Source organism: Myotis davidii, unplaced genomic scaffold (genome assembly GCF_000327345.1).
Source record: "Myotis davidii unplaced genomic scaffold, ASM32734v1 scaffold662, whole genome shotgun sequence".
Taxonomy (NCBI): domain Eukaryota; kingdom Metazoa; phylum Chordata; class Mammalia; order Chiroptera; family Vespertilionidae; genus Myotis; species Myotis davidii.
Genome location: NW_006293533.1, coordinates 516,191 through 542,049, shown reverse-complemented (window position 1 = coordinate 542,049; position 25,859 = coordinate 516,191). Strand labels below are relative to the sequence as shown.

At 34.4% G+C, this 25,859-nt stretch overlaps 1 protein-coding gene across 10 annotated transcripts in view; it reads right to left on the bottom strand.

The window, feature by feature from the left end:
* Positions 1-25,859, bottom strand: part of PTPN13 (protein tyrosine phosphatase, non-receptor type 13) — a 156,016-nt gene that overhangs the window by 111,445 nt on the left and 18,712 nt on the right. For 9 of the 10 annotated variants that reach the window (XM_015566168.1, XM_015566166.1, XM_015566165.1 and 6 more), the window contains exons 2-6: positions 21,065-21,243; positions 18,839-18,904; positions 15,923-16,108; positions 11,325-11,412; positions 3,150-3,716 (exon numbers count right to left, since the gene is read on the bottom strand). In XM_015566168.1, the coding sequence (XP_015421654.1) occupies positions 3,150-3,716; positions 11,325-11,412; positions 15,923-16,108; positions 18,839-18,904; positions 21,065-21,243 (1,086 nt within the window). The remainder of the gene's footprint in view (positions 1-3,149; positions 3,717-11,324; positions 11,413-15,922; positions 16,109-18,838; positions 18,905-21,064; positions 21,244-25,859) is intronic. The other variant, XM_015566171.1, reaches the window with a different exon arrangement.

The following is a 25,859-nucleotide window of genomic DNA, read 5'->3' as shown; positions in this document are numbered from 1 at the left end:
TTGAAATTTATATACCTTATGAAGAGATTACCATGAGAAGTCTAGTAACCACCTATGACTATATTCTCCGTGCTGTACTTTGAAATTTATATACCTTATGAAGAGATTACCACGAGAAGTCTAGTAACCACCTATCACTACACAGTTGTTACTGACTATATTCTCCGTGCTGTATATTACATCCTTGTGACTTATTTATGTTATAACTCTAAGTCTGTACCTCTTAATCCCTTTCACTTTTTTGCCTGTCCTCCCAGCACCCAACCCTCTGGCAACTATTAGTTTGTTCTCTGTATCTATGAGTCAAACAAGAGTATTTTAAAAGAAAAATGTGTACAAGAAAATGTGTACATTAATAACACCCACTGTTCTGCTTGATTTATCACACATAAAAGGGATCTGTGGAGCTTGATTTTCATGAGAATTAAATGAGATAAATGGGATTCATATTATTTTCTATTCTATTTTTTGTGTACTGGCTAAAATATTCTATTAGCAATTTGTACTGTTGTTTGCACAGCCAACACATTATCTCACCTTTAGAAAAAAGACACCACAGTACAAAACCAACAAATTACTCAACTAAATAACTAAAAAGAATTACTGCTTTTGAATTCCAAACATCAAACACTCCTTTTGCATAATGCTTTTAGTCTAAAGCAAATATAATTTATTACTACTTGCAAGTTTCTATATAATAGTGGAGTTTATTATTTAAAGTGATCTAAACGTTTCCATAATAATAGCAACATTTTTAGGGTGTTTTATTTAACTTGGTTATAAAATATACTCTGGGGGAAAAATGCATAGATTCTTTGTGGGAGCAAATGCTTTTGAAACTCTTCAACAGCAAAGAAAGGTTTCAGGACGACAACTGTCCTGTATCGAACAATTCAAAGTGCATTTGATTTTTAAAGAAATTTCCCCCCCTTTTCTTATATCTCTTATAATGAATCTAAAATTTCTAAAACTGAAAACTGTGTTTTATAACAAGTTACTATTTTTAACAAATAAGGGTCTACAAAGATTTTACATCATCTTTGCAAATATATATGCATATTTGGAAATAATTTAGTCTCTCTGAATTTCCTTATCACACGTTACCTGAGAAGATAAAGGCTTATATGCAAACTGGGACATAATTTGGCTTGATATTCATTTTATAGGTAATCAAAAAATCACCAATTCAAAAAAATATATTAAGTAGAGTATTGTAGCATAATATAACAGGTTAAACATATTTTCATTAGTGTTTGATTTCTTTATTGTTTAACTCTCAAAGATCAAGTGTAAAAAACACTTTATCAAACTTCACTAGTATTAATTTATCAAATATTAAGTCAAATCTTTTGAGAACATTAAAGTGATTTTAATTATAATATTCTCATTTTAAGAAAACTATTCAACCTCTTAAATGTTAGACAAGGTCATCTATATTGGTATCTATCTTCACTATTTATATTCTGATGCTATCATGGTTTATTGATTTGAATAATTTAGGTTTTGGTTTTTTATTACACATGGGCAATATTTCTTTACATTAATGTATCCATGAAGGCATGCTCATAAGAAGGCCAGGCTAAATTACTATTTATATGCTAACTGTTGTGCAACAGTAAACAGACACGAAATACAACTTCTTAAAGGGGAGAGTATTTTAAACTGCAGGCAGTACCAATTCTTTGCTGTCAAACTCTAAACATTTACAGATCATAGTTAAACAGTGAAATCATGCATAAAACAAGTTTCTAAGTTTTTATTGTCTGTATTTGAAAATTCTGTATTTGAAGATTACATATGACCATCTCATAACATTAGCTAATGTTTTCTAAAATGCATGTATTTTCAAACCCTTAAAATCAGTTAAGTGTTCAATAATTTCCTCCATAATTTCAAATTATTTAGTAATTTGCAAATCCTGAACTTAAACAACTGCAAAGCTTCTTTTACTTGAAGTAAAAAACAATGTAGGGAGTATGTTCAGTTCCAGAGCTATGCTTAAAACTTAAAGAACAACAAACCTGTAAAGGTAGAGTACTTTAAAGACAGTCTGTGAATAAAAAAATATTCTACTAGAGTAATGACCTTAAAAATGAATATATCCTTGATGATGTGACTATTCTCACTGAACTAGAAAGCTCCTTCAGTTTCCCCTTCATCAGCTATGCTCCAGGGTTTGTCTGAAGGCAAAAGGTAGTTATAAAAGTTTAATCCTCAAAAAATGTGGAGGATTAGATAAAAAACTCTATCTTATTTTGTTTTCTCTTTCATCTATCTACATTAAAAATAGCCTCTATCCATGTCTAGAACACAATTTTACTCCATTCAATACATTGCGTTTTGTTTGTGAATCAGGTATTGTTAAAACAGAGCTTTATCCTACAAATAATATGGATTTATCATTTATAGTTATTTTTATGCCTCTCACACTAATTATGTGACTATCTGATTTATTAATCACTTTACATTCATTATCCAATTCATCTATTTTTGTTAAGAACATTTTACAGATGGGGTAACTTAAGAGTTATTAAGCCCAACTGCTGAAGAATCACATAGCTATTGAATGGAGTAAATAATTCACACCTAGGCTGTCTGACTTTAAATCTATAAAATTAAATACTAACATTTTAAAAATACAGATTTGAAATTTCATTCTAGACCAAAAAAATTACTATCTCCAGGAGTTGTGTCCCAAATTTTGTTTTTAAAGCTGGTGGTTTGGGAACCACTGCACTACCTCCACACTACTCTGCCTCAGTCTTACTTCTATGAACCAGTCTTTACGGAAGACTCCCACAAAACAGAGCACGACAGACGGTACAGTAGAGGGTTAAAAAGAAGTAGGAAACATGGTGCCTGCCCCTGAGAAGCTTACAATCTAAAAATATACTACCCCTCCCCCCCAAAAAAAAATACTACCCCAAATAGTGAGACTGTAAAGCGATTGGACTGGGTGTGCTTAGTAGGGACAATTCTGTTAGGCTTTTGGTAGAAGGGAGAACAGATACTGAGAGAGAAGACTAACCTGAGTACAAATGGTTGGCAGTGGAAACAAGACTTGTGGAATTGTTTAATAACCCTTTTTATTAACACAATTTTAAATGTTTCAATTCAATTCTCTCTCAAACACTCACAAAATTACTAACCTTCTACATTCATGGCTTCTCTCAGAACCTGAAGTTTCTTTTGTCTCTCTCGGATTCGGTCCAAAGCACTTGATATTGCCGAGGAAGTTGGAAATTCTCGCGTGTGAAACACAGGATCCATTTTCTGAGGGCCAAAGATATCCAAGGCGATGCTTCCATCTGAGTACCTTGCCTCCTTTTTTCTAGGAGTGGTTGAAGTCCGCACTGTGATTGCCTCAGGGTGACAGTGTCGGTATCTGCCAGGCTCCCCAGAGGAGAAGTCTCTGTCAGCTGTGCAGAGCAAGTCCATGGATGAAGCCCAAATCTTCTTCTTGGGAAGCACATCAATGCCAGGGATAGCTTTTTTTTCTGGGTCACTAGTGTTGAACTGGTATGGAGAGCAGGTATTTTCAGAATCTTCACGTCCAGAATTATTATCTGATAAAATGTCCTTGAAATAATCTTCCTCATCTTGTGTGTCTCTGATGGACAGAAATCCCATAGACTTACTAAGCCCTTTGTTAAGAAAGGTCTGATGAGAGAATGGAGACTTGTGTATGTCTAGTGCATCAGAAGTAGAGCTTCTTCCTGGAATGATAAGAATCTATCATGTATGCACAGAAGTTTTTGAAAATAACTGGAATGTAACCTTACTATTGACAATGAAAGTGGTGACAATTTTCTAAATCCTCCACATGGAGAATGAGAGATGGATGAGATGGATGGGATGGTCATGGTGGTGATGACTGTGGCAGTGAAAAGAGATGCAATATTTGTATAACTTTTCATAGCCCAATGATTTTTATCTAATAAAGTCAATAATATTTCAAACTTTTATTTTTTTGAACAAAATCATTTGATATTCCTCAGAAGTGAATTACTGGTTTTTAAAAAATAGATAAAAGTGTCTGATACATTTAGCAGAATATTAATTATCCGTGAAATGGTTTTGGGTAATAATAGAATGTATAGTTTACTCCTTTAACTTCAAACACATATTGATTCAAACATGTAATTCAAGCATGCATTACTTTAATATGAAGCCCTGGCATTCTCTGGTCATTTAAATATGTTTAAAGAAGAAACAAAGAATTCTTGCTATATTCTGAATGGGAGGAAAAGATTATGGCATTTGAAATTCTTAAGTATCAAAGTTTTATTATGATTATATACTTTTTTATTGTGTTTAAATTGTATAAAAAAGTTATTTTTTTTCATGAAAGATTATCATGTACTACATAGTTTTTTCTCTCGAACATAATGTACCAATATTTATCAATTGGAATAAAGTGCCAATTCTTATTTATTCTTTAGTCCTTGATTTAGTTCAAACTAAAAAGCATTCTAATTTTCTAAGGCAGCAGTCTGTAAATGCATTGATACCCAAATGCAAAAATACCCAACCAGAAATTAATTTTTTGAATTCATAGTTCAACAACAAAAAAAATTATATATAGGGTTCTACTATTGAAAAAAGAAACGTAGCCCTAACTGGTTTGGCTCAGTGGGTAGAGCGTTGGCCTGTGGACTGAAGGGTCCTGGGTTGGATTCCGATCAAGAGCATTTGCCTGGGTTGCAGGCTTGATCCCCAGTGGGGCGTGCAAGAGGCAGCCAATCGGTGATTCTCTCTCATTATTGATGTTTCTCTCTCTCTCTCCCTCTCCCTTCCTTCTGAAATAAATAAAAATATATTTAAAAAAAGAAAAAAGAAACATAGAAGAATGCTTTGTAGTTATTAACCCAATAGCCCATAAATACTGAAGATTTCCCATGTGACTATCTTTGATCATCCCTCTTTGATTATTTTTTTTTTTGCTATGTACACAATATAAATTTATATTCTTGATACTGACCTCTTCTGGGAGCTCTAAGCTTATGTAATTGGAACTGCTACTGGTATATATATATCAGAAGCACCTCGAACTGAACATGCTTAAAACTAATCTTTTACTTTCACATCCAGAGATGTCCATTCTATCCCAGTTTTTCCAGTTTCAATAAGTGCACCATTATCAAACTACTTACTCAAAACAACAACACAGGCACCTTCCTCAAATCCTTCCTCGTCCTTATTATTCCCCATATCAGGTCCACCAGAGTGTGTTGGCTATTTAAATCTCAAAGATCTTACTCCATGTGATCCCACCGATTCCAGTCATCACCCTATTCCCAATTAACATTATCACTTGACTAGATAATTGCAATAGCTTCTGAACAGGCCTCCTGCTCTTCTACTTCTTCATCCAACCATCCTCCATTCAGCAGCCAGAATTATCTTTTTGAAATAGAAATTCCATGATGCCACTACCCTGCTCAGTGAGTCTCAAAGGCATATGATTGCACTCTAAATAAAATCTAGACTCTTTTTGGTCTGCCACTTGAATCCTTTTCAGTTTCATCTCCACTTCCTTTAATCGGGCCATGGGTTTTTTTACTCTGTTAAGCTCTCTTATATGTTAGGGCCTTTGTAGATTCTTTTTTCTCTGCCCTGGAATGGTCTACTCCTGACCTTTCTCTTGGTTAGTTGTTTCTTATCCTATTGTTTTTTTTAAAACATAACTTCTTCACTGAAGCCTACCCTGACCACTACTGAAGTAGAGCACTTTCCGAGTGTACCATAAATCTATCCCATATGTAACAGGTACATTTATCATTCTCTTTTAGGTGATTAGTATTTACTAACAATACATCAGCAGACCGTGGTATCCTAAGAGAGCCATGTCTTCTCACTAGCCATGAGGCCCAAGACTGACCTGCTAATAAGGTGGCTCTTGGATAACTACTGTTTTATAAATGCTAGGTTTTTATTGTCATGTTAATGATAGTCACTATCTTTAACTACACAACTAGATGTGTACTTGCCTGATTAACACTTCACAGGTGGATACTCTATATAGTATCACATGTAGCAATATGGTATCATGGTTGCTCCATGTTGCTGAAGCACTAGGGGAAAAAGTTCACTAATCTGAAAACTCAAAATGAGAGCTCAAATATAAAATCTGGCTATATAAATGAGGAAAAAAACATGGAAATCTAGGCTCATTTATTAGATGCTTACGTCAACTAGATCAGTGAAACCATGTACTGTTAACACTAGTGTTATTTACTTAGTAACAGTATTTGAGACTAGATAAAATGCAATGTCTTCAACTGCTTTCCAGATCTTTCTAAGTATGGCCCACGCTATTATAATTACTTTATCTACAGGCAATAATCAACGCTGAAGTCATTAATTAAGTACACCTAATGACTGTGCTCAATACCCATTTTGATCACAGGAAATGGTATTTCTCGAAGCAATGCCTTTGGATCTACTCTTAAAAGATTTCAGGTGAAAACTTCCCTGACATTTCCCATCCTGGTAGAGTTAGTACCTCCTTCCACTATACTCACGGAGCATGCTGGACCTCTTATTAGGACATTTCTTCATATATATATATATATATATATCTCAGCACTCCCACTCATTTCTCCCCTCCCATTCCCAACTGGAATATTACCATAATATAAGGGACCATGTCTTATTTGTTTTTGTATTTCTAATTCCCAATAACAGAGATTTCAAAAGAATGCCTGTAGAATGGGTAGATTACATAACCTTTTGAAAGCTTTTAAATCAAAAGCTTAATCCACCAGAAAGATTACTGTATAAAAACCTGGGTTTTAATTCTAGCTTTGCCATTCAACCCATGAGCTTGGGCACGTTACTTAATATCCATGCTTCATACTCCCTTCATCTACAAAAATGTGGACATAATTTGTTATGCCTTCTTTTTAGAGATGACAGAATAAATGAACTAATTCATATGAACTATTATGAGCTCTTCTAAAGAAGGGCAACAAAATTCTAATTTTGCCTTCCTTTTGTTTCTGCTTTATTTTCCTCAGCATATAATTGTCTACTGTGGGAGAATTTAAAAGCTCTTTGGAGAGGAAATAATGGAACCAGAAATCAAAAGATCTACAAAAATTTTAGGTTTATTCTACAATTTAAAAAATCATATTATTCAAAATAGAATAAGTGATGACTAGAGGTAGATTTTCTATTTCTTAAGGAGGCACTGAGTTCAAAGAGAGTTTGCAGACACTATTAGATTATATACAAGGATAAACATCTATATTTAAAATGAAACTATAAGCATTTTCCTTTTGGAGAGTACACAGCTTGCTAAAAACTAAAGGGAACAATAAATACACTTGGAAGAGGTATGAATAAACAATTTAAGAACATAAAAAGTTTTCAGTATAAAACACATTCCATTTCAATTAGGTAAAAAAAAAAATCTCCCTGGTAAAGTACATTGTATTTTAACTATTTTTGTTAAAAAATTATAATATTATCTGTAACTGGATACCATATCATCATTTACCTTTCCCCCGACAAGAGATTCAAAAAATTCACAGCATCTCTTAGAAACTAACTTCAAAATGACATTTCAGTGTTAAAAGAGGCTCCTCGATTCCCCATCTGTCCTCACAAATGTGTTCAAGTACATAGAAAAAGAAACGTGATATTATCAATACGCCCAAGTTCTGAAGCTATATCATGCTGATCTGATCACGGTGTAGGTTTCCACCGTAAGCTTGGCAGGAAATGTTTGCTTTCTCTCTGCTTAGTGAAGCCATTTTATCGGCATGAGCAGTATTAAATAACAAAGTGGGGGCAGACAGCCCACTAGTTTGGGCCGTACCTTCTTTGACAGATCTCAGAGGTTAGATATAAGGAGGGACCTTTTAAGGTCACTTACTTATGGATGAAAAACTGTATTGTTAAAACTTAGTTGAACAATCAAATTACATAGTTACAAGGCATTATCCCTAAAATGGTTTGCAAGTGACCATTGAGAGTTGAGAACTGGCACTGCCCAAAAGTAACACCAGGATTTCTAATAGAGTAATTCTAGAATTAGTCCATTAAAAATGATGTTATTGCTTTTCTATGACTTCTTCAAGAACAACAGTACACTTGCTTAGGAAACATTCTTCCATTTCAGATTTATGAGGGTCCTGAGCTCTGCAAAACATTTGGTCCAGATAATCAATCGTCTATATTTGGTTTTTACAATGAGAGTTTCTCATGGGTTTTAAATAAGATAGCTGGGCTCGGTGTCCTAGAGGAATATTTCTTCTTCACAAGGTAATTTTTCTTAACCTTGAAGTTTTTATATTATTATATGCAACTGACTCTTAGCTGCTAATTGCTTCTGTCTGGTAATGGCTATAACTGGGATGTAACTTTTACTGTTTTTGAGATGTGGTTTTATAAACTAGTTAAAGGTAAATTAAGAAAGCCTTTGAGCAGTACTATTGTGGGAAGCTATGGCTAAGACAAACTGGGGAATCTTCTTACATTACACTTGATCCAAAAGATTATTGTTTCTTTAAGTATCAGGAACTCTAATTCTACTCAAAATTATTCTGAGTGACACAACTAAATTTCTTACAAATTCTCTTGAGTTTACATATAGGGAGGATTTTATTATCCAAAAAAAGAGAGACGACTATTTTAGAGAATAAAATCAATGGAGAGACTATTTAAAGATTTCTCTGTTAATTTTTTTAAGTCATTACCATTAATCCTAGATTATCTGTGTTTGGACAGTCTGTTAGTCATAGAATTTTAAGAAGCTGTTAGACATTATATTAAGTCTTTCTCAATATTATAAAAGCAAAGTCACAAATAAAAGAGAATAATACTTTTGTTTGAAATGACACATAGTCTAAAAATATGAGTCAATATGGTGAGCTATGTTTTTCTTTTTACTTTGTACAACCTAAGGTTTCAAATGGATTATCTAAAAAGATAAATCATAAAGTCATATATATATATTTTTTTCTTTATGAAACCATTAAAATTATATTATAAATATATTATTATATCTAATAGTTTTAAACTTTTTTCATATCCATTCAATCAACAAATATTCATTGAACACCACAAAAAGAATGTATTTAATTTAGTAGGTTTTCCCTATCCTTAGCATCTACATGTCTAGTAAGTTTAATGACAAGTAAATAACTTACTGTTTAAGCTATGTTATAAAGTAGGTATAGATTCAATTGAATCTCTAATTCCTACGTCTAAAATATTATATAATAATTGTCTATAATAATAAGATTGAATCATTGAAGGTAATATATTAACACCTGTGAGTTTTTAAAATTTAATGAACTGAATATGGCAGGGTGATTTTTTTTTCTTTTCTATAGATTCATAATGGATAGGGATAAAATGGGGTTGGTTTTCCTATATTTAACATTTTATTGTTAGGAAAAAACAAACTGTCTTTAAAAATTAATAATATAACATTATATTTTCTAAGTAAACAAGTGACAAACAAGCAAAAAAAAAAAAACCCACACCCCAATTTTATAACATGGACACTTAATTGATAGTAGATAATAGAAAGGAATTCTTTTAAGAGATAAAAGAATGTACAGAAAATAAGGAGGACAAAGAGAGAGAAGGAGGGAGGGAAAAGAAAGAAGAGAAAAAGGGGGGAGAAGGAAATAAACTAGAAAGATAATAAATAAGAGAAATAGAAATAATTTCTTTTAAATCTAATGTTTAGTTATCAAAGTATGCTGTCTCCCTGAAAGACTCTTCCTGCTTGCCAATGACATTCAGCTGTAATTTCTGCTGCTATTCAGTTCTGATGGGACACTGACTGAAAATCTGATGCATTAACAAAGTGCTGCCATTTTTAGCACCAAGGTTCACACTATATCATATTTCAAACCCTAGTATAGTTTTAAAATAAAGGGAAACAGTTTTTTGCCGACAAGAAGGTGTGTCTGTATATATAGGAACATAAGTACATTAAAGAAACACAAGAAAGGGTTAAAAATTCTTTTTGAATTGTAAAAACTAAGTTAAACGAAATCTGCTTTCTGGGTTTTTTTTTTACCTCCACATAAACTAATAATATATGTGCTAGAAAAGAAACATTATGTAACCAGAAATGAATTGATTATAATTGATGATATGAGAGCTAAGATAACTTTTCAGAAAAAGTCATTATTCACAATAAGTAAAATAAAAGTACCAAAGCAGACACTTAACTAACTGCATCATTACAGAATTACTCCATTAGAAATGATTTTATTGCTTTTCTTTGACTTCTTCAAGAACAACATTACACACTTGCTTAGGGACAATTCTTCCCTCTCGGATACATGAAAGTTGTGAATTCTGCAAAACATTTGGTCGAGATAATCAATTGTCTATATTTAGTTTTCGCAATGAGTTTCTCATTGGGTTTTAAATAAGATAGCTGGGCTCTGATTATGTGATTAACTGTAAAGTTAGGCATCTTAGTTTTCTAATCTGACTACATTATCAATTAGAATGTTTTATTAGAATATATTTAAGCCATATTTACATTTACTTCTTCCCAGCCTCCATAAGACTATTTCACCCACAAAATATTTTTGTTACTATTTAGATTTTCATAATTATCAATATTGCTCAGTAAAAAGTAAAGAGAAAAAAGATAATAAAAGCCCCCACAAAAGTTCATTTCATAAATTAGCCAAGCCTGAAACTTAACTTTCATTTCACATGTTTGGAATTCCTATTCATTTCCTTAAAAAATAAATTCAATTATTATATAGAACCCATAATTATTTAATGCTATTGGCAAATAGCTAAACTATTCTTCATCAGCTTTTTTTTAAAAACATTATATAATCTAACACAATATGTATAACTGCAAGTCACAGAATTGGTTAATCATAAAATCAATTTAGTGGTTTGTAACTAGCATTAAAAAAAGAAATAGAATATAAAATAAAGTGTAGTAAGAATAATGTTGCTTTGTGAAACTTATTTCAGTAGAGTTTATATTCACAAATGTGTACTGTTTTGTCTTGCTTTATAATGCATTTTTAATGTAAAGTACCATGATAATGTAAATAATTTATATTATTGCTATAATAATGTTATGAAAAAGGCAATGATTTACTGTGGTAGTCTTGATTATATTAACAACATTTTTATGCGTAATTTTAATGAATTAATACATTAAAATAAAGGTAGCGTTCCTATCTGTTCCCTGCCTCTACTTTGCATACCTATATTCTAATGATTGTCAAGTCACAATTATCAGATTTCCAACCCAGGTAAGTATGATTTTGTGAAGGAAACCATAAAATAAGGTTTAAGCCAAGAAATTTCTACTGTTATACTCTTACCTGTTGGTAATCCTTTTCCTCTCAATCGGTCGCGAATAGCCTGGCTTCGATCAGGTTTTTGGTCACTGTTACAGCAAAGCTGATCCGTCTGTACATAGGTAATCAAAAATCAAGTTTGACAAAAGAATCTCCCTTTTTTGTCATGGTAATATGCCATAGAATGACATTAGTTAGATAATTTTTGGAGGGTGTCGCATTATGTAAAGACATTCCATATTTGCTATTGTTAATTAGTATTCCTTGGATAAGAATTTATGTAGCTCAGTTCTGGGCAATTCATTGTCAGAAAATAAAAGGCAAGAAACAATAAAAAGCAGTCTGCTAACTAGGGAACAAAGTTAGCCAAATTAAAGCAGTTAAATTGAGTTCCATTTGAAAATAGTAAACTTGAAGTGTTATTTTCCATCAAAAAACTGGTAACTATATTCATCAATCAAGTTACATTATAATTTTTAAAATACATTAGTAATGGTATAATAGAGGTTTCACCTGATTGTTGCAATGCATGGAGGGTACTGATATGAATTATTTTCAAAAATAATTTTCTAGATTTTTTCCTGCCAGGAGTTACTTTTTTATTAGAATATATTTAAGCCATATTTACATTTAAAGCATTTGAGGAATGCTTTAAATAAATGGACATATTGAGGGATAGCAATTAAATCTAAACCAATCCTCTTTAAAAAAAAATATTTTTATTCATTTCAGAGAGGAAGGGAGGGAGAGATAGAAACATCATTGATGAGAGAGAATCACTGACCAGCTACCTCATGCAAAGCCCCGACCGGGGATCGAGCCCGCAACCTGGTCATGTGCTCTTGACCGGAATCAAACCTAGGGCCCTTCAGTCCGCAGGCCAACGCTCTATCCAAACCAGGTAGGGCTAAATCAATGCTCTTTTGAGTCCCCTTTATAACAAAATGTTTTAGTAGTCTTAAACTTTAGTACTTTAATCAAGGGTACTTGGTTTAAAATAAGGCATGTCAAACTCGATCTAATCCCACATTATAAGGCATGAAAAGTTAGACTGAACACTGGGCTTATTCAGATGATTATTAGAGTGGAAATTTCAAAAAATAAATGGAAGGAGAGAGAATGGTAAAGAGAAATTACTTAAATCTGGCACCAAGAACATACATACACATCTGGTTTTACACACACGCGCGGACGAGCACGTGCACACCCTAACATTTCTCCTTTAGTGAAACTTGAGTATGGACTAAAAAACTGTTTAAGGTAGTATATTCAAGGCATTGTTTCTTACCTATAAGAAGACTTAAATGAATATATTTCTGAAATGATGTTATCATTTAAACTATGTAAATGATGTTAGTCCAGATTGTACTCTATTGTCAGTAACTGAGGAGATAAGGACACCCTGTCTCTTTGCAAATCCCTGCTGTCATTCATTGAGCAATTACTATCAGGCAGGCCCTACCTTAGTGCTGTACATACTTTATGTCATTTAGTCCTCAAAGAACCTCATGTGGTAAGGGTTTTTTGAGGACCATTATTTTCTTGTTACAGGAGAAATAGCAAGAAAATTTCTAAGAACTTTGAAGCAGCTCATCAACATTGAAATAATTATCTTCACAACTGTTCAGTAGTATGGGTAGAAGGTATGTACTATTTTTCAGATAACTAAAATTGAGGTTTAAAAAAAGTAACATTACACCAGTGGAAGAATCAGGACAAGTAAGCTAGTCTACTGACTTTTACTCTATGCTAATCAATTTTAAGTAGGGATTATGGTCACTTATAATAAATTTCACCCTGAGTGAAAGATGAAGTCATTTTATCAGCTACCAGCAGCAACAACAGCTGCAGAAAAGCGTAATGGCTAACAGCATGGGCTTGGGGTCAGAGAGATCCAGGCTGCAATTGTGTCTCTGTCATTTATCATGTATGTAGCATGGGTAAGGTATTTATTCTTTCTAAGCCTTAGTTTCATTATCTTTACAATGAGAATAAAATTAAAATGACATCTTGTAACTGGGGTTGTTATGATGACTAGATGTGAAAAAGCACAAAGCCATTTGGCACAGTGCCTGGCACAAAGTAAACACTTTAAAAACTGTCAGAGTTACTTCTGTCCAGGAGATGAGCAAGAGCACTGGAAAGATGAGGGGAGCATTGTTACTTCTACTTTGCCTCTGGAAAGCAGGCTCTCTGTCTACTGATCCTTCTATTCTCTCCCACTAAACAACCCCACAACACACCCCATACCAGACTTATTACTGTTCCTCAAACACACCCTGCTCTTTCCTATTTCACAACTTTTATTCAAGTTTACTTCCTTCTGCCTAGATTACTTTCTCTATCTTGTCTACAGGATCTAGTTCAAAGTGCTATTTTTCAATGTGGCCATAACTTGTATCCTTTCCCCTCAAGCCCTCATAGCTTTAAAAAATTTTACTTTTAATACCTTTCTTCACATTTTATAATTGAACAAATGGTTGTAGAACTTTTATTTAGAGCTCTTAGAAGATAGAGCATATTCTATTCAAATTTGTATGTCCTATAGTATCTAGCACAGGTTTCATAAGTAGATGAGCAATATATAGCTATTGTAATAAAATGAACTAAATACCAAAAGTGATGGAGTCTTATCTAATATGGGCAATTATCAGATTGATAATAGAATTCTGTGGAGGAATAGTTCTTCATGGAAACAGATGGAAAAATATTTCCAGCAATTTTACTATAGGAGTAAAATCAGTAAACAGAACAAAGGCTTAGAGGAGGTATGGTGTGACAGAGAGATCCCTTGGACTGACCAATAAGAAACATAATTTCCATAAGCCATGTCTCAATGTTTTTTATTTATAATGTAAAGGAATTAATGTTGAGCAACATTTCAGAGAGTGTTACGAAAAGATCTGAAAAAAAATGATTCAAATAAGTTTGGGGTATGTTTCACTTACAAGCCTATCTCTTTTGAAAGTTAATAATACAGTCTGGTGTAATAAAGACTCTGAAAAGTTGTGCAGTGAAAACACAATTTCCCTTAAACAGTTTTTCCTCAAGCTTATTTAATCAGAGGAATTAAAAAATGTTTGAAAATATGTAGGAAACTTTGGTTTGGATAGAGGTCTTCCGTGGATTTTTAAAATAGCTTTATCTTTGTTTAAAAGAATCACACGCAGGAATATAAACAGACCAATCAAACACAAGTGGAGCAGTTGTAGTTAAGGAGGGGAGATAAGCAGCCAAGGACCCCATTCACTCAGCCTCTATGACCTGCATCCCCTTCGTTACAGAATTGAAAAGGCTCCATGAGCTACAGTTTACAGACCATTTACCTAGTTATCAACTGGCGAAGTGTGTGCATATATTCCTGCCAGCCATCTGACATCCTGGTTAAGATGGCAGAACTAAACCTCCAGGGATGAGGAAGCCAGCAAGAACATGTGTGACAGTGGTAAATACAGAGCTCACACAAAGGACAGGGACACGACTCAGGAACCATAACCCTAACGCAGTGGTTCTCAACCTTCTGGCCCTTTAAATACAGTTCCTCATGTTGTGACCCAATCATAACATTATTTTCGTTGCTACTTCATAACTGTAATGTTGCTACTGTTATAAATCATAATGTAAATATCTGATATGAGGGTGGTCTTAGGCGACCCCATGTGAAAGGGTCATTCGATCGCCAAAGGGGTCGTGACCCACAGGTTGAGAACCGCTACCCTAAAGGGTAAGAACAAATTCTCATTTAGCTCTAGATCAAATTTCAAAACTCAAGGTGTACCCAAACTAGGGCAAATAGAACAGAATATAGCTTAAGAAGTGCAGAGGTGGGACTATTAGATATAGTTTGTCATTCCTGGGATTCCTCATACCCAAGAGGGAAAGTGAGAAGTCCAGGTTTGGAGCAATACGGCAGGAATACACACATGGATGCTCTTCACCCCCACCCCACATGTACCAGGTGCTAGTGTCCAGTGAAGGAGGGGAGGATTTTGGGAACAGCTAAGGGGCCCAGACAAATAAGTGGCCATGAAAGAATAATAAAATGACAGAAAGTACATTTAAATAATTATAAAACTCATTTTGCACATCAATGAGTTTTTCACAACAGACCAACAAGACAAGAGCAGACATTTTCAGCTCTAATATGCTGTGATTCTTTGACATCTGCTGAATTAAAGATCTAAAGAATAGGTTTCATAAAAATCTAGGAGACTAGGTCATAGCACTAGACTTGTGAATTTTAATTATTGTTTCAAATAAACAACATTAGAAAAAAAATTCAATCTCCTGTTCCTAGTTTTCGATGAGAAAATGCTGCCTATAAAATATCTTCAAAGAAAATTTTGTTATATGCTAAATTTAAAAATATGATTATATGGCCTGGCCAGTGTGGCTCAATGAATGAGCACTGACCTATGAACCAAAAGGTCACCGGCTGGATATCTGGTTGTGGGCTTGATCCCAGTAGGGGGCATGCAGGAGGCTGCCAATTCATGTTTCTTTCATCATCCATGTTTCTACCTCTGTCTCTTTCACTCTCCTTTCCACTCTCTAAAAATTTTTTTTAATTTAAAAAAACATAAAAAATATGACTACATGTAACAAACAGAACTGCAGCTTACCCCAGAAAGATTTCCCAGAACCAGTTTTACCAACTGTTTCACGTAGGAAAATGAAGGTGCACAGTTACTATTCCTAACGTGGGCACTGCAGGCATCCAGCACAGTCCGCACAGAAACCCGCGCGTAGATGACATCCTCACACATTCCAAGCAGGATGCTGTTGAGATGATCTCCAAGCTTGATAGGCTGAATATAAAGAACAAAGAAGCTACATTGAGAGGTGTGAGTAAATCCTACAAAATTAGCCATTCTGGAAGTGACAGGAACCACAACAAACACCCTTCAAATACTTGGAAGAAATTAAGTCCTATCCAATAGTATATATTCTTTACTGCGTTTTACCTTTTGATATCCCAAAAAATTGTTAGCAGGTCATTAATATACATCTCCCAACATAGGAAGTATTATAGAAAAACTCAGTGGCTTTTCTGTATATAAAGAAATGGAATTCTTTATTCCAATATTTTGGTCAGCATTTACAATATATATACCATTTGGGGGAAATAAACAATTTCCTAATATTCAATAACATGTAATATATTAAAGGTATGTTTAGTATAGATTGATACTCATGATAACTTAGAAGAGATTTCAAATATTACAATGACTAAAGATCATTTAAATATGTTTTCATTATGACGGTGAAGCAGAGAAGACAAAGTGTGAGATTTTTTTTTACTAGCTGAATAATCTGTAGATTATATCCAAATGTCCAATTAGCATACCAAGAAATGCAAATTGAAATCACAAAAAGAAGCCACCACAGACTTGATTGAATGGTTAAAAAGACTGACAATAGGAAGTACTGGCGGGCACTGGGGCATTACTGATGGGAGTTAAACCTGGTGCGTCCACTTTGGTTTAAACATGCTTTCTCCGGGACCCCTCCACTTCTCCTCCATTCGGGCATTATATCGTATTTTAGAAACAGCTTTAGATGTACTCTCCCTTATATTCTAACCCTTCAAGCCTATTAGAGGCTCTATCTCTGGTTTTCCACAGCACCCTCCATTTTCCCTAACATCGCATTCATCACATTGTGTTGTAATTGGTTTAGTTGTCTCTTCCCACAAAAGGACTCCACAGGCACAGGCCATTCTATTCCTAGTGTCTAGTACAGTGTCTAAAAACAAGTAGACATTTAATAAATACTTCTGAATTAATATTAAATTATTTCCAAAATAATTATTATTTTTGATAGGAAAATACAAGTAAAAGTTTTTTTTTAAATCTATTTTATTGATTTTTTTTTTTACAGAGAGGAAGGGAGAGAGATAGAGAGTCAGAAACATCGATGAGAGAGAAACATCGATTAGCCGCCTCCTGCACATCCCCCACCGGGGATGTGACCGCAACCCAGGTACATGCCCTTGACCGGAATCAAACCTGGGACCTTTCATTCCGCAAGCCGACGCTCTATCCACTGAGCCAAGCCGGTTTCGGCAGGAAAATATAAGTAAAAGTTTATACTTCCCTTCCAATTTATAATTATTGATATTGACTTTCTTTTCAGTTACCAGAAAAAAGTATAAAGTGTTAATTATAGGCTATGATCACATTTTACATATATGTTAGGCTCTATAATATGATACATGTCCAGTAATAATTTAACTTTCTTTTTTTTGTTAATATATTTTTTATTGATTTTTTACAGAGAGGAAGGGAGAGAGATAGAGAGTTAGAAACATCGATGAGAGAGAGACATCGATCAGCTGCCTCCTGCACATCTCCCACTGGGGATGTGCCTGCAACCCAGGTACATGCCCTTGACCGGAATCGAACCCGGGACCCTTCAGTCCACAGGCCGACGCTCCATCCACTGAGCCAAACCGGTTTCGGCAATAATTTAACTTTCTTAAATACACAGTATTTTTCATGATGTAAACTGAGACCAAATCAAGTTGAAGACTATCATTCCTCTTTCATAGACCTTAAGAAGTATGAAATTTAGGATAAATGTTTATAACTTCTTAATTTAATGAAAAACACACCTCATTATTTTTGTTTTTGACTTCTATATGCTTATTATAAAACCTAAGTCTAATATGTTACATCTTTGCTTCAATTACTATTTACTACTATGTTTGCATAGGGTTTTTAGGAATCAGAAGTATTATAGAAAACTAGAGGCCCAGTGCACGAAATTCGTGCATGGGGGTGGAAGGGGCTCAGCCTGGATTGTGAGAGGGCACAGGCCAGGCCGAGGGACCCTACCGGTGCACAATTGGGGCCGGGGAGGGATGTGGGAGGTTGGCCAGCCAGGGAGAGACCGTGGGAAGGTTCCAGAGCGTGTCCAGGAAAAAAAAATTATTTTATTTTTCAATTACAGTTTATATTCAATATTACTTTGAATTAGTTTTAGGTGTAAAGCATAATGGTTAGATAATCATATACTTTACAAAGTGTTCACCCTGATATTTCTGATTCCCACCTGGTGCTATACATAGCTATTACAATATTACTGACTATATTCCCTATTCTGTACTTTATATCTGTGACTATTTTGTAACTACTAATTTGTATATCTTTATCTCTTCACATTTCTCACCCAGTCCCCCAACCCACCTCTCCTCTGGTAACCATCAAACTGTTCTCTGTATCTATGGATCTGTTTTGTTTGTTCATTTATATTGTTCTTTAGATTCCACATGTAAGTGAAATCATATTTGTCTTTCTCTGACTGACTTGTTTCATTTATCATAATAACCTCAGGTCCACCCATGCTGTTGCAAATGGTAAGATTTCATTTTTTGATGGCCGAGTAATATTTCATTGTATATATTATCACAGCTTTTTTATCCAATCGTTTTTTATCCAATGGTTCATATCTTGGCCATTGTAAATAACACTGCAATGAACACACGAAAGAGCTTTTTATAAAGTATAAAGTTGTACAAATGTGAAGATTTGACTTACTTGGCTCTGAGGTACTTCATGATCAGCCCCCCAATATAATGTCATTCCAAGAGAATAAATATGGATCTAGGAATATAATTTTTAAAAAAAGTCATTTTATGATAAAACAAAATTTAAAAAACTTTAAGTCCTATATATTAATAATCTTTTGTTCCAAAGGAAGTATAATAATTTGATAAAATCATCATTTTGTATTTTTAATAAAAATGAGAGCTTTTAAAATAGAAAATACAACTAGAAATTATTCAAACTGCCCCCCACAATTCCCCAGCCCATCCTCTAAGCAACCATTTTTATTAGTTCTTATCTATTTTAAAGTTTATTTATTTATGCAAACTCAAGCAAAACTTAAAATACATTCTTATTTTCACCTTATTTTACAAAAGGTCAGAAACTTTTAAAATTACTTGCATTTTTAATTTAATAAGAGATATTTCCATATCAATGCTTAGAGATCTTCTCATGTTTTTTAAATACTGCATAGAAATCCATTTTGTGGCTTAGCACTGTCTATTTAGCCAATCTATTATTAATGGGCAATTAGGATTTTCCCAAACTTTTGCTAAGAGTCTTGTGATATGTCATTTTGGACATTCAGGTATTTTTCTTGAATTGATTCTCTGAAATTACAGATAAAGGCTTAATCATCCATAGTTTCGATACATGTTGTCAGATCTCCCTACATAGAAGTTGTATCATTTTGCCTTTCTACCAGCAATATATAAGAGGTTTTTCCACAAGCCTTGTTCATAGAATGTGACAATCTGAAAGTGAGGAAAAAAAATCTCATTGCAAGCATTTTTTTTTCTTATTATGAATTCATGGGGTAGTAGTTGAAGAACCAAGCAGGGTGAAAAAAAAGATTACACACTTTTTGATTTAACAATTTTACTACTAGCAATTTATTATGTTAATATTCACACTTCTATGGAATGTTGTAAGAGAACGATATTCATAGCAATACTGAATTTTCCAAGGTTCCATATCTAAATTATTACAGCCTGCTATATATACTATATTGTTCCCAATTTTTTTCATAGCCTTACAATGAAATCAAATCTTCTTCTGGTCACAATGGCATCACCATCCTCAGACTGAATATTTCTATCATAAACTTTTCTTCATTATTCCATCAAATGAATCGACAAACTCAGTCTGCTTTGCTTCCACTGTACTGTATCCTGTATTTAGTTCTTTCCCCTATATTAATCTTAGATTCCTACACAATCTTTCATACCACCTAGTTATCCACTTTTCTCAACCTTACCCTCTGAAATAAGAAATTCCACCATATTACTCTCCTAAAATTAGGATAGCTCACCACTGACTCAGAAGAATGTCTCAAGTTTTGGCATTTGGAGTCTTCCTTATTCAGATCTATAGCTTCAATTTCTTTCTCTAAGCACAGCCTGCCAGGTAGTAATGCTCTAGCCCAGTTGGTCTAACCAAACATTTCTCCATCACAGTGAATCATTTCACAAACTAATAACCCTGAGTGAAATGCCTATTTCTACCTATTTTCACTTGTCTAAGTTCTACTCAGTCTACAAAGCCCAACATAAATACCACCTTCGCCATGATATCGATCTACACTAAACGAACTTGTTCCTCCTCTCAATTCCCAAAATACTTTTTACCTCTATGTAGCATTTACTTCATTCTGCCATCTATTACACATTGTTCTATAGATGTTATCAGGATCAATTCTGTAATTGTTTTTTATTTTCCTTAGAAGCACAATGATTTATACATAGCATATATTAATACATCTTTATAAACATCTATACTAATAATAGAGGAATATGCAAATTGTCTGGGATGCCATCACAGTAACAGTAATGACCAAACAGCAGGCTGTGCGGGGTGACAAGGCCAGCAGGGGGGTTAGTGAGGGATGACCAAACGACTGAACAGCAGGCTGCGTCCCAGATTGTGAGAGGGATGTTCGACTGCCGGACATCCCCCGAGGGGTCCGGATTGGAAAGGGCGCAGCCTGGGCTGAGGGGACTCCCCCCCAAGCACGAATTTCGTGCACTGGGCCTCTAGTCAGTTAATAATGGCTCACATTTTTTCATATTTTTCTTAGTTCCATAAAATTTTATAAAACAACTTTGAATTATTAATATAAAAATAAATTTCTTAAAACACACAATCATTTTTAAATTTTTCCTCAGCGGGTTGAGGTAGGGTAGCCCAAACAAAATCAAGCCAAAAAAAACTTGTTACCTTTTCGACATCTGAGAGAGAAGTTAGTGATTGATTTTGAAGAACCTCGGGTGCAGTGAATGCTCGAAGATCCTTATTGGAAATATTTTCATCTGTAAATGACACACTACCAGACGGCAGCAGCAGCAGAGACCACGGAGAAATGATAAAGCCAAGGGCAGCAGGATCAGCTATGCTTACTGGTTTGTAACCGCACAGAATAAAAGGAAAAAAGAAAGATAATTTCTCAAAATTATAATCACAGGCACTGCCGAGCACTTAAATTAGTATCCCAGCCTATTCACATTACATGGTAATTGTAAAGTTACATACACCAAGCCAAAGGAGAGTTTCATATACCAATTACTGCTCACATTATTAACAATAGTGCCTTGATTGAGCTTGCTTTTTCAAAACCTACATAGCAGATCTTAGAAACTATAAATACAGAACTTCCATTGTCGGTGTAAGATTTAAACTAGTTTAAGTACTTTATCACAGTGAGATAGATAGATACATAGGCTAGAAAGTAATAAGGATCAGTAGTTTTTAAACATTTTGGGGGGATCATGGATTCCTTTGAGAATATGGTCAACATTATGATCTCTCTTTTAAGGAAACTGACTATAAAAATGAAACTCTGTATACAAAGGAATTCATAGATCTTCTTGTAGCCCATTTATTGACCCCAGGTTAAGATTCCCTAATTTAGATTATAGTGGTCTGAAACTGATAGGAAATAATCAATTTGATAGTTCATCAGATTTGGAATTAGTAAAGCTTTCAAGTACAATGAAAGGATCTTTTTGTGTGTCAAAAGATATACCTGTCTGAACTTGGATTTTGTTTTGTTAGCATTTGTTCACTCTTTCTCTGACATTTCAAGAAGCTTATATATTATCAAATATGATAATATGTCTCTAATTTTATTTTAATGTTTACCTGTATGGGTGCCAAAGAGCTCATGTTTAGAAGTATTTTAAAAAATGCCTAAGATTTCAGCAGTTCTCCTTTCAAAAGTAAACCTATACATTAGACTAAATAAAACAAACTTATTAGAGGGAAATTTATTTTGTTCTCCTATTTAAAAAAAAAGTTAACATAGGTTTTAAGGTAACTGTTAAGTGAACTAGATTATAGACTCAAGAAATTGCTATAGGAAAATCACAGAAGGCCTGTGACCGCCAGAGGCATTATTATTCGATCTGATTGGGTTATACTGGAATCAAGGTCAAATCATATGAAATTGGCAAAAGTCTAGGCAACACTTTAATCAAACATACAGTATCTAAGTGTTCCTAAAAACTACCTTTTTATTGGAGCTGAATCATTTATCCTTTCTGAGTTTTTAACTTCTACCTGTGGCCAAGATTCTGATCTTTATGTCAATAAAGAAGTAATCTATTAAAATTCATTCCTCCTTTGAAGATTAAAAAGCCAACTATATATGTTCTCTTGCTTTTTTATGAACCTAACTGTGTCAAGGAAGAAAATGTGTTTGAATGAATCCTTTAATAAGTCAGCACATCTTAGGTTGCACTGAAGCAGAGTTACAGACCAATGGTTCACACAGTCAGACCCATCCACTTATTAGTCTGCTAAAAAATATGGCTCACGTTTATGGCAAAATATGTTTCAATCACAGTTGGTAAGCCTAGACAGATTGTTGCCTTTCACAGCCACTTTATACATTTTCTGTTAAATACTTCTTAGGTATCTCAGAACAATATTTTCTTTGTCAAAGAATACTACTCAAAATACTAAGGTATCACATGTCACTGCATTATAAAAGAGTCTACAATAAATTCTTTTCAAATCAGCAACTAAAGGACACACCAGGAGACCAGTTAGGGAGGCAGTGCACTAGTATCTGGTATGAGATGATGATGGCCTGCAACCAGACTGGTAGCACTAGAGGAAGTGAGAACCTGCTAGAAACTCAATGTATTTCTGTTGAACTAGAGCAGTAGAGCCAGTGACAACAGAATTTTCTGACAGACTGGATGTGGAGTGAGAAAGAGAGGAATCAGCATGACTCCAAGATTCTGGTCTCAGTAACAGAAAGAATGGAGGACTATCCACTGAGATAGAGAAAACTACAGATAATGCAGCTTGCTGAAGATGGTAGCTACAAGTAGAACTGTACTTTAGGACCTATTCAGTTTAAGATACCTGTCAGATACTCAAATGGGGTGTCAAGTGGGCAGTTGGATCTGGAATTTGGGAATCAGATGTCAAGAAGACACATTTTTTGGAAGTAACTTGCCTAATAGATGTTATTTAAAGCCCTGTGACTGAATGAGATCACCAAAAGGTGAGTTATGACTGAAAAGACATTAAGACCAAGGACTGGCTCCCTGGTTTATGCCCACACCAAGACTGCTCCTTCTCAGTCCTTTTCCCAGACTCATCTTCTCTTGGTCATCCATGCAAGTATGGTGCTGTAATATCCCTACTACACTTCTTTCATTCATCACCCTCAATCTCCACCCCGCTATTTTAATTCATTCTTTTTTTAGCCCTTCTATCCAGTTCCCCAGTGTCCAGCCCTAAACCTAACACAGGAGGCTGGGATTCTAACTCTCATGTTTCATTCCTAAATTTGGGACAGAATTATTATTTCTGGCATATCTGTTACCATCTGAATTTATAAATTACTGGGAATCACAAATAACGGAGGCACAAATGCCTCCCAGAAGTCTAAATGCTATGTCCTGTCCTACCTCCTGGATGCTGGTACTCACTCAAATCAGAGAAGAGCTTGCTACACATCTCTTCTTTATCATCCCTGGCCTCAAGACTACACTTTCCCTTGACAGGGTGGCATGGAACAGAAACTGTGGGAGGTAAAAGCAAGCCATAATTGCTTATCACTCTGAAATTACTAAGAGATTTATTCACTTACCAGCAAAACCAATGTGAGAAAACATTATTCTGGCAAGAACTGTATCTGTTAACTTTTGTGTATATAATAGGTGTTTGTTTGCTTGTTTTCTTTGAACATCTATAGTAAAACATAATTTAAGCACTATACATATTTAAACACTGGTAGCCCAGTGCACAGATTTGTGCACATTGAAAGGAAATTAATTAGAAGAAAGATTTGTATGGTAATTATGTTACTGCAAAAAATTACATGTCAAAATAGTATATATAATATCTATAATAATAAAAGCGTTATATGCTAATTAGACCAGATGACCTTCTGGACGACCTTCTAGATGAAGCCGGGGCTGCGAGGGAAGGCTGGGTCCCGGGTGTCAGAGGGAAGGCCTACTCTTGCATGAATTTCATGCATCAGGCCTCTAGTAGTATCATAAAATTAAAACACGTGTGATTGGCACCAGTGAGAGCTTTATATGTATCACACATGCGCGAGTCAACGCTTATTTTTAAATTGCCAGTGCACATCATATGTACCGGCTGGTCGGCTGGATGGTCAGACAGACATACGGTTGGTCGCTTAGCCTTTTATATATATAGATAATCTTCCAAAAATTACAGGTCATTTGCTCAGAGAATCCATAGCACAATTGGGGAGATTAAATGTATACTCGTATATAGCGAGAAAAAGAACATAAAGGTGATTTAGAGTATAGCAAAATTACCTCAACTACAATGAAAAGAGAATTAATTTCCTTTTTTATATATGGCCCTTTAGATGAGTAAGATTTGACCAGGGTTAAGGGGGAGATTCCAAAGAGAGTAAAGAGCCAAAGCAAAGGTATGTGGACAGGAAATTATTAAGTTTGTAGATGGAACAGTAGGAATTCTGGACAAAGGAATGGTGGAGAAGAGTAATGAAAATGAGTTAGCAAGGTTGGTCATATTTTGCTTGTCAACGCACGTGCACACACTCACACAAATGACATACATATTTTCATTTGATTTTAAAATGTCTTGTAATAAAGCACCTGTGACAACAAAATACATTGCTGTTGAATGGCTTAAACACACACACACAACTTTAAGTACCAAATTCTTTAGAAAACTATTAAACCACAAAATATATTTTAAAATAATTGTAAAGTGTTATGCAAATGTACAAGCGAGGAAATTTAGAATCATGGCTAGAATCAGTCTAATTTACTTTCATTGTCTATCTAAAAGGAAGGAATTTAAAGCAAATGTATTTAAAGTCCTCACAGAATGCTAACAAAACAATATTTTAAAATGGAATTCCAGAAGCTTGTAATTTAATGTCCTATAATATTTCAGTTGTGTGATGATTGCCTTCAAGAATGTTATTATTATGAAAGAGTAAATCTGATGTGAACTGATTCCAGTAGTCAAACAATTCTATTTATAGACCTTACCAACATTCCACAGAAAAAGTTGCTTAAACAGAATTTCAAGCAGCTAGAAGCAAAGTTAGAAATAAACAGAAATTTGATATGCAAAGAAAGTCTTAGAGCTTCCTTTTAATAATACCTTCAACTAACACACAGCTCCACATATTTTTTTTTCTGAGAGATCTTGCCATTTCCATTAATTGGTCCCCTTTATTTTAGTTTTTGGCTTTCCATTTAAGGTATCAAAATTAGAGAAATGATCAGAACTGGGTATCTACACTAATAAAAGAGAAAAATGGTAATTGGCGTAGGACGATACCCTTTTCATTGGCTAATCAGGGCTATATGCAAATTAACTGCCAACTAAGATTGGCAGTTAACTGCCAACAAGATGGCGGTTAATTTGCATATGTAGGCACAATGCAGGGAGGCAAAAGGGAAAGCAGGAAGAAGCCCCCTGCCACTGACAGTGATCGGAAACCCAGGGGGGAGCTAAGAGCTGGGGGGCAGGGCAAAGGCCACGA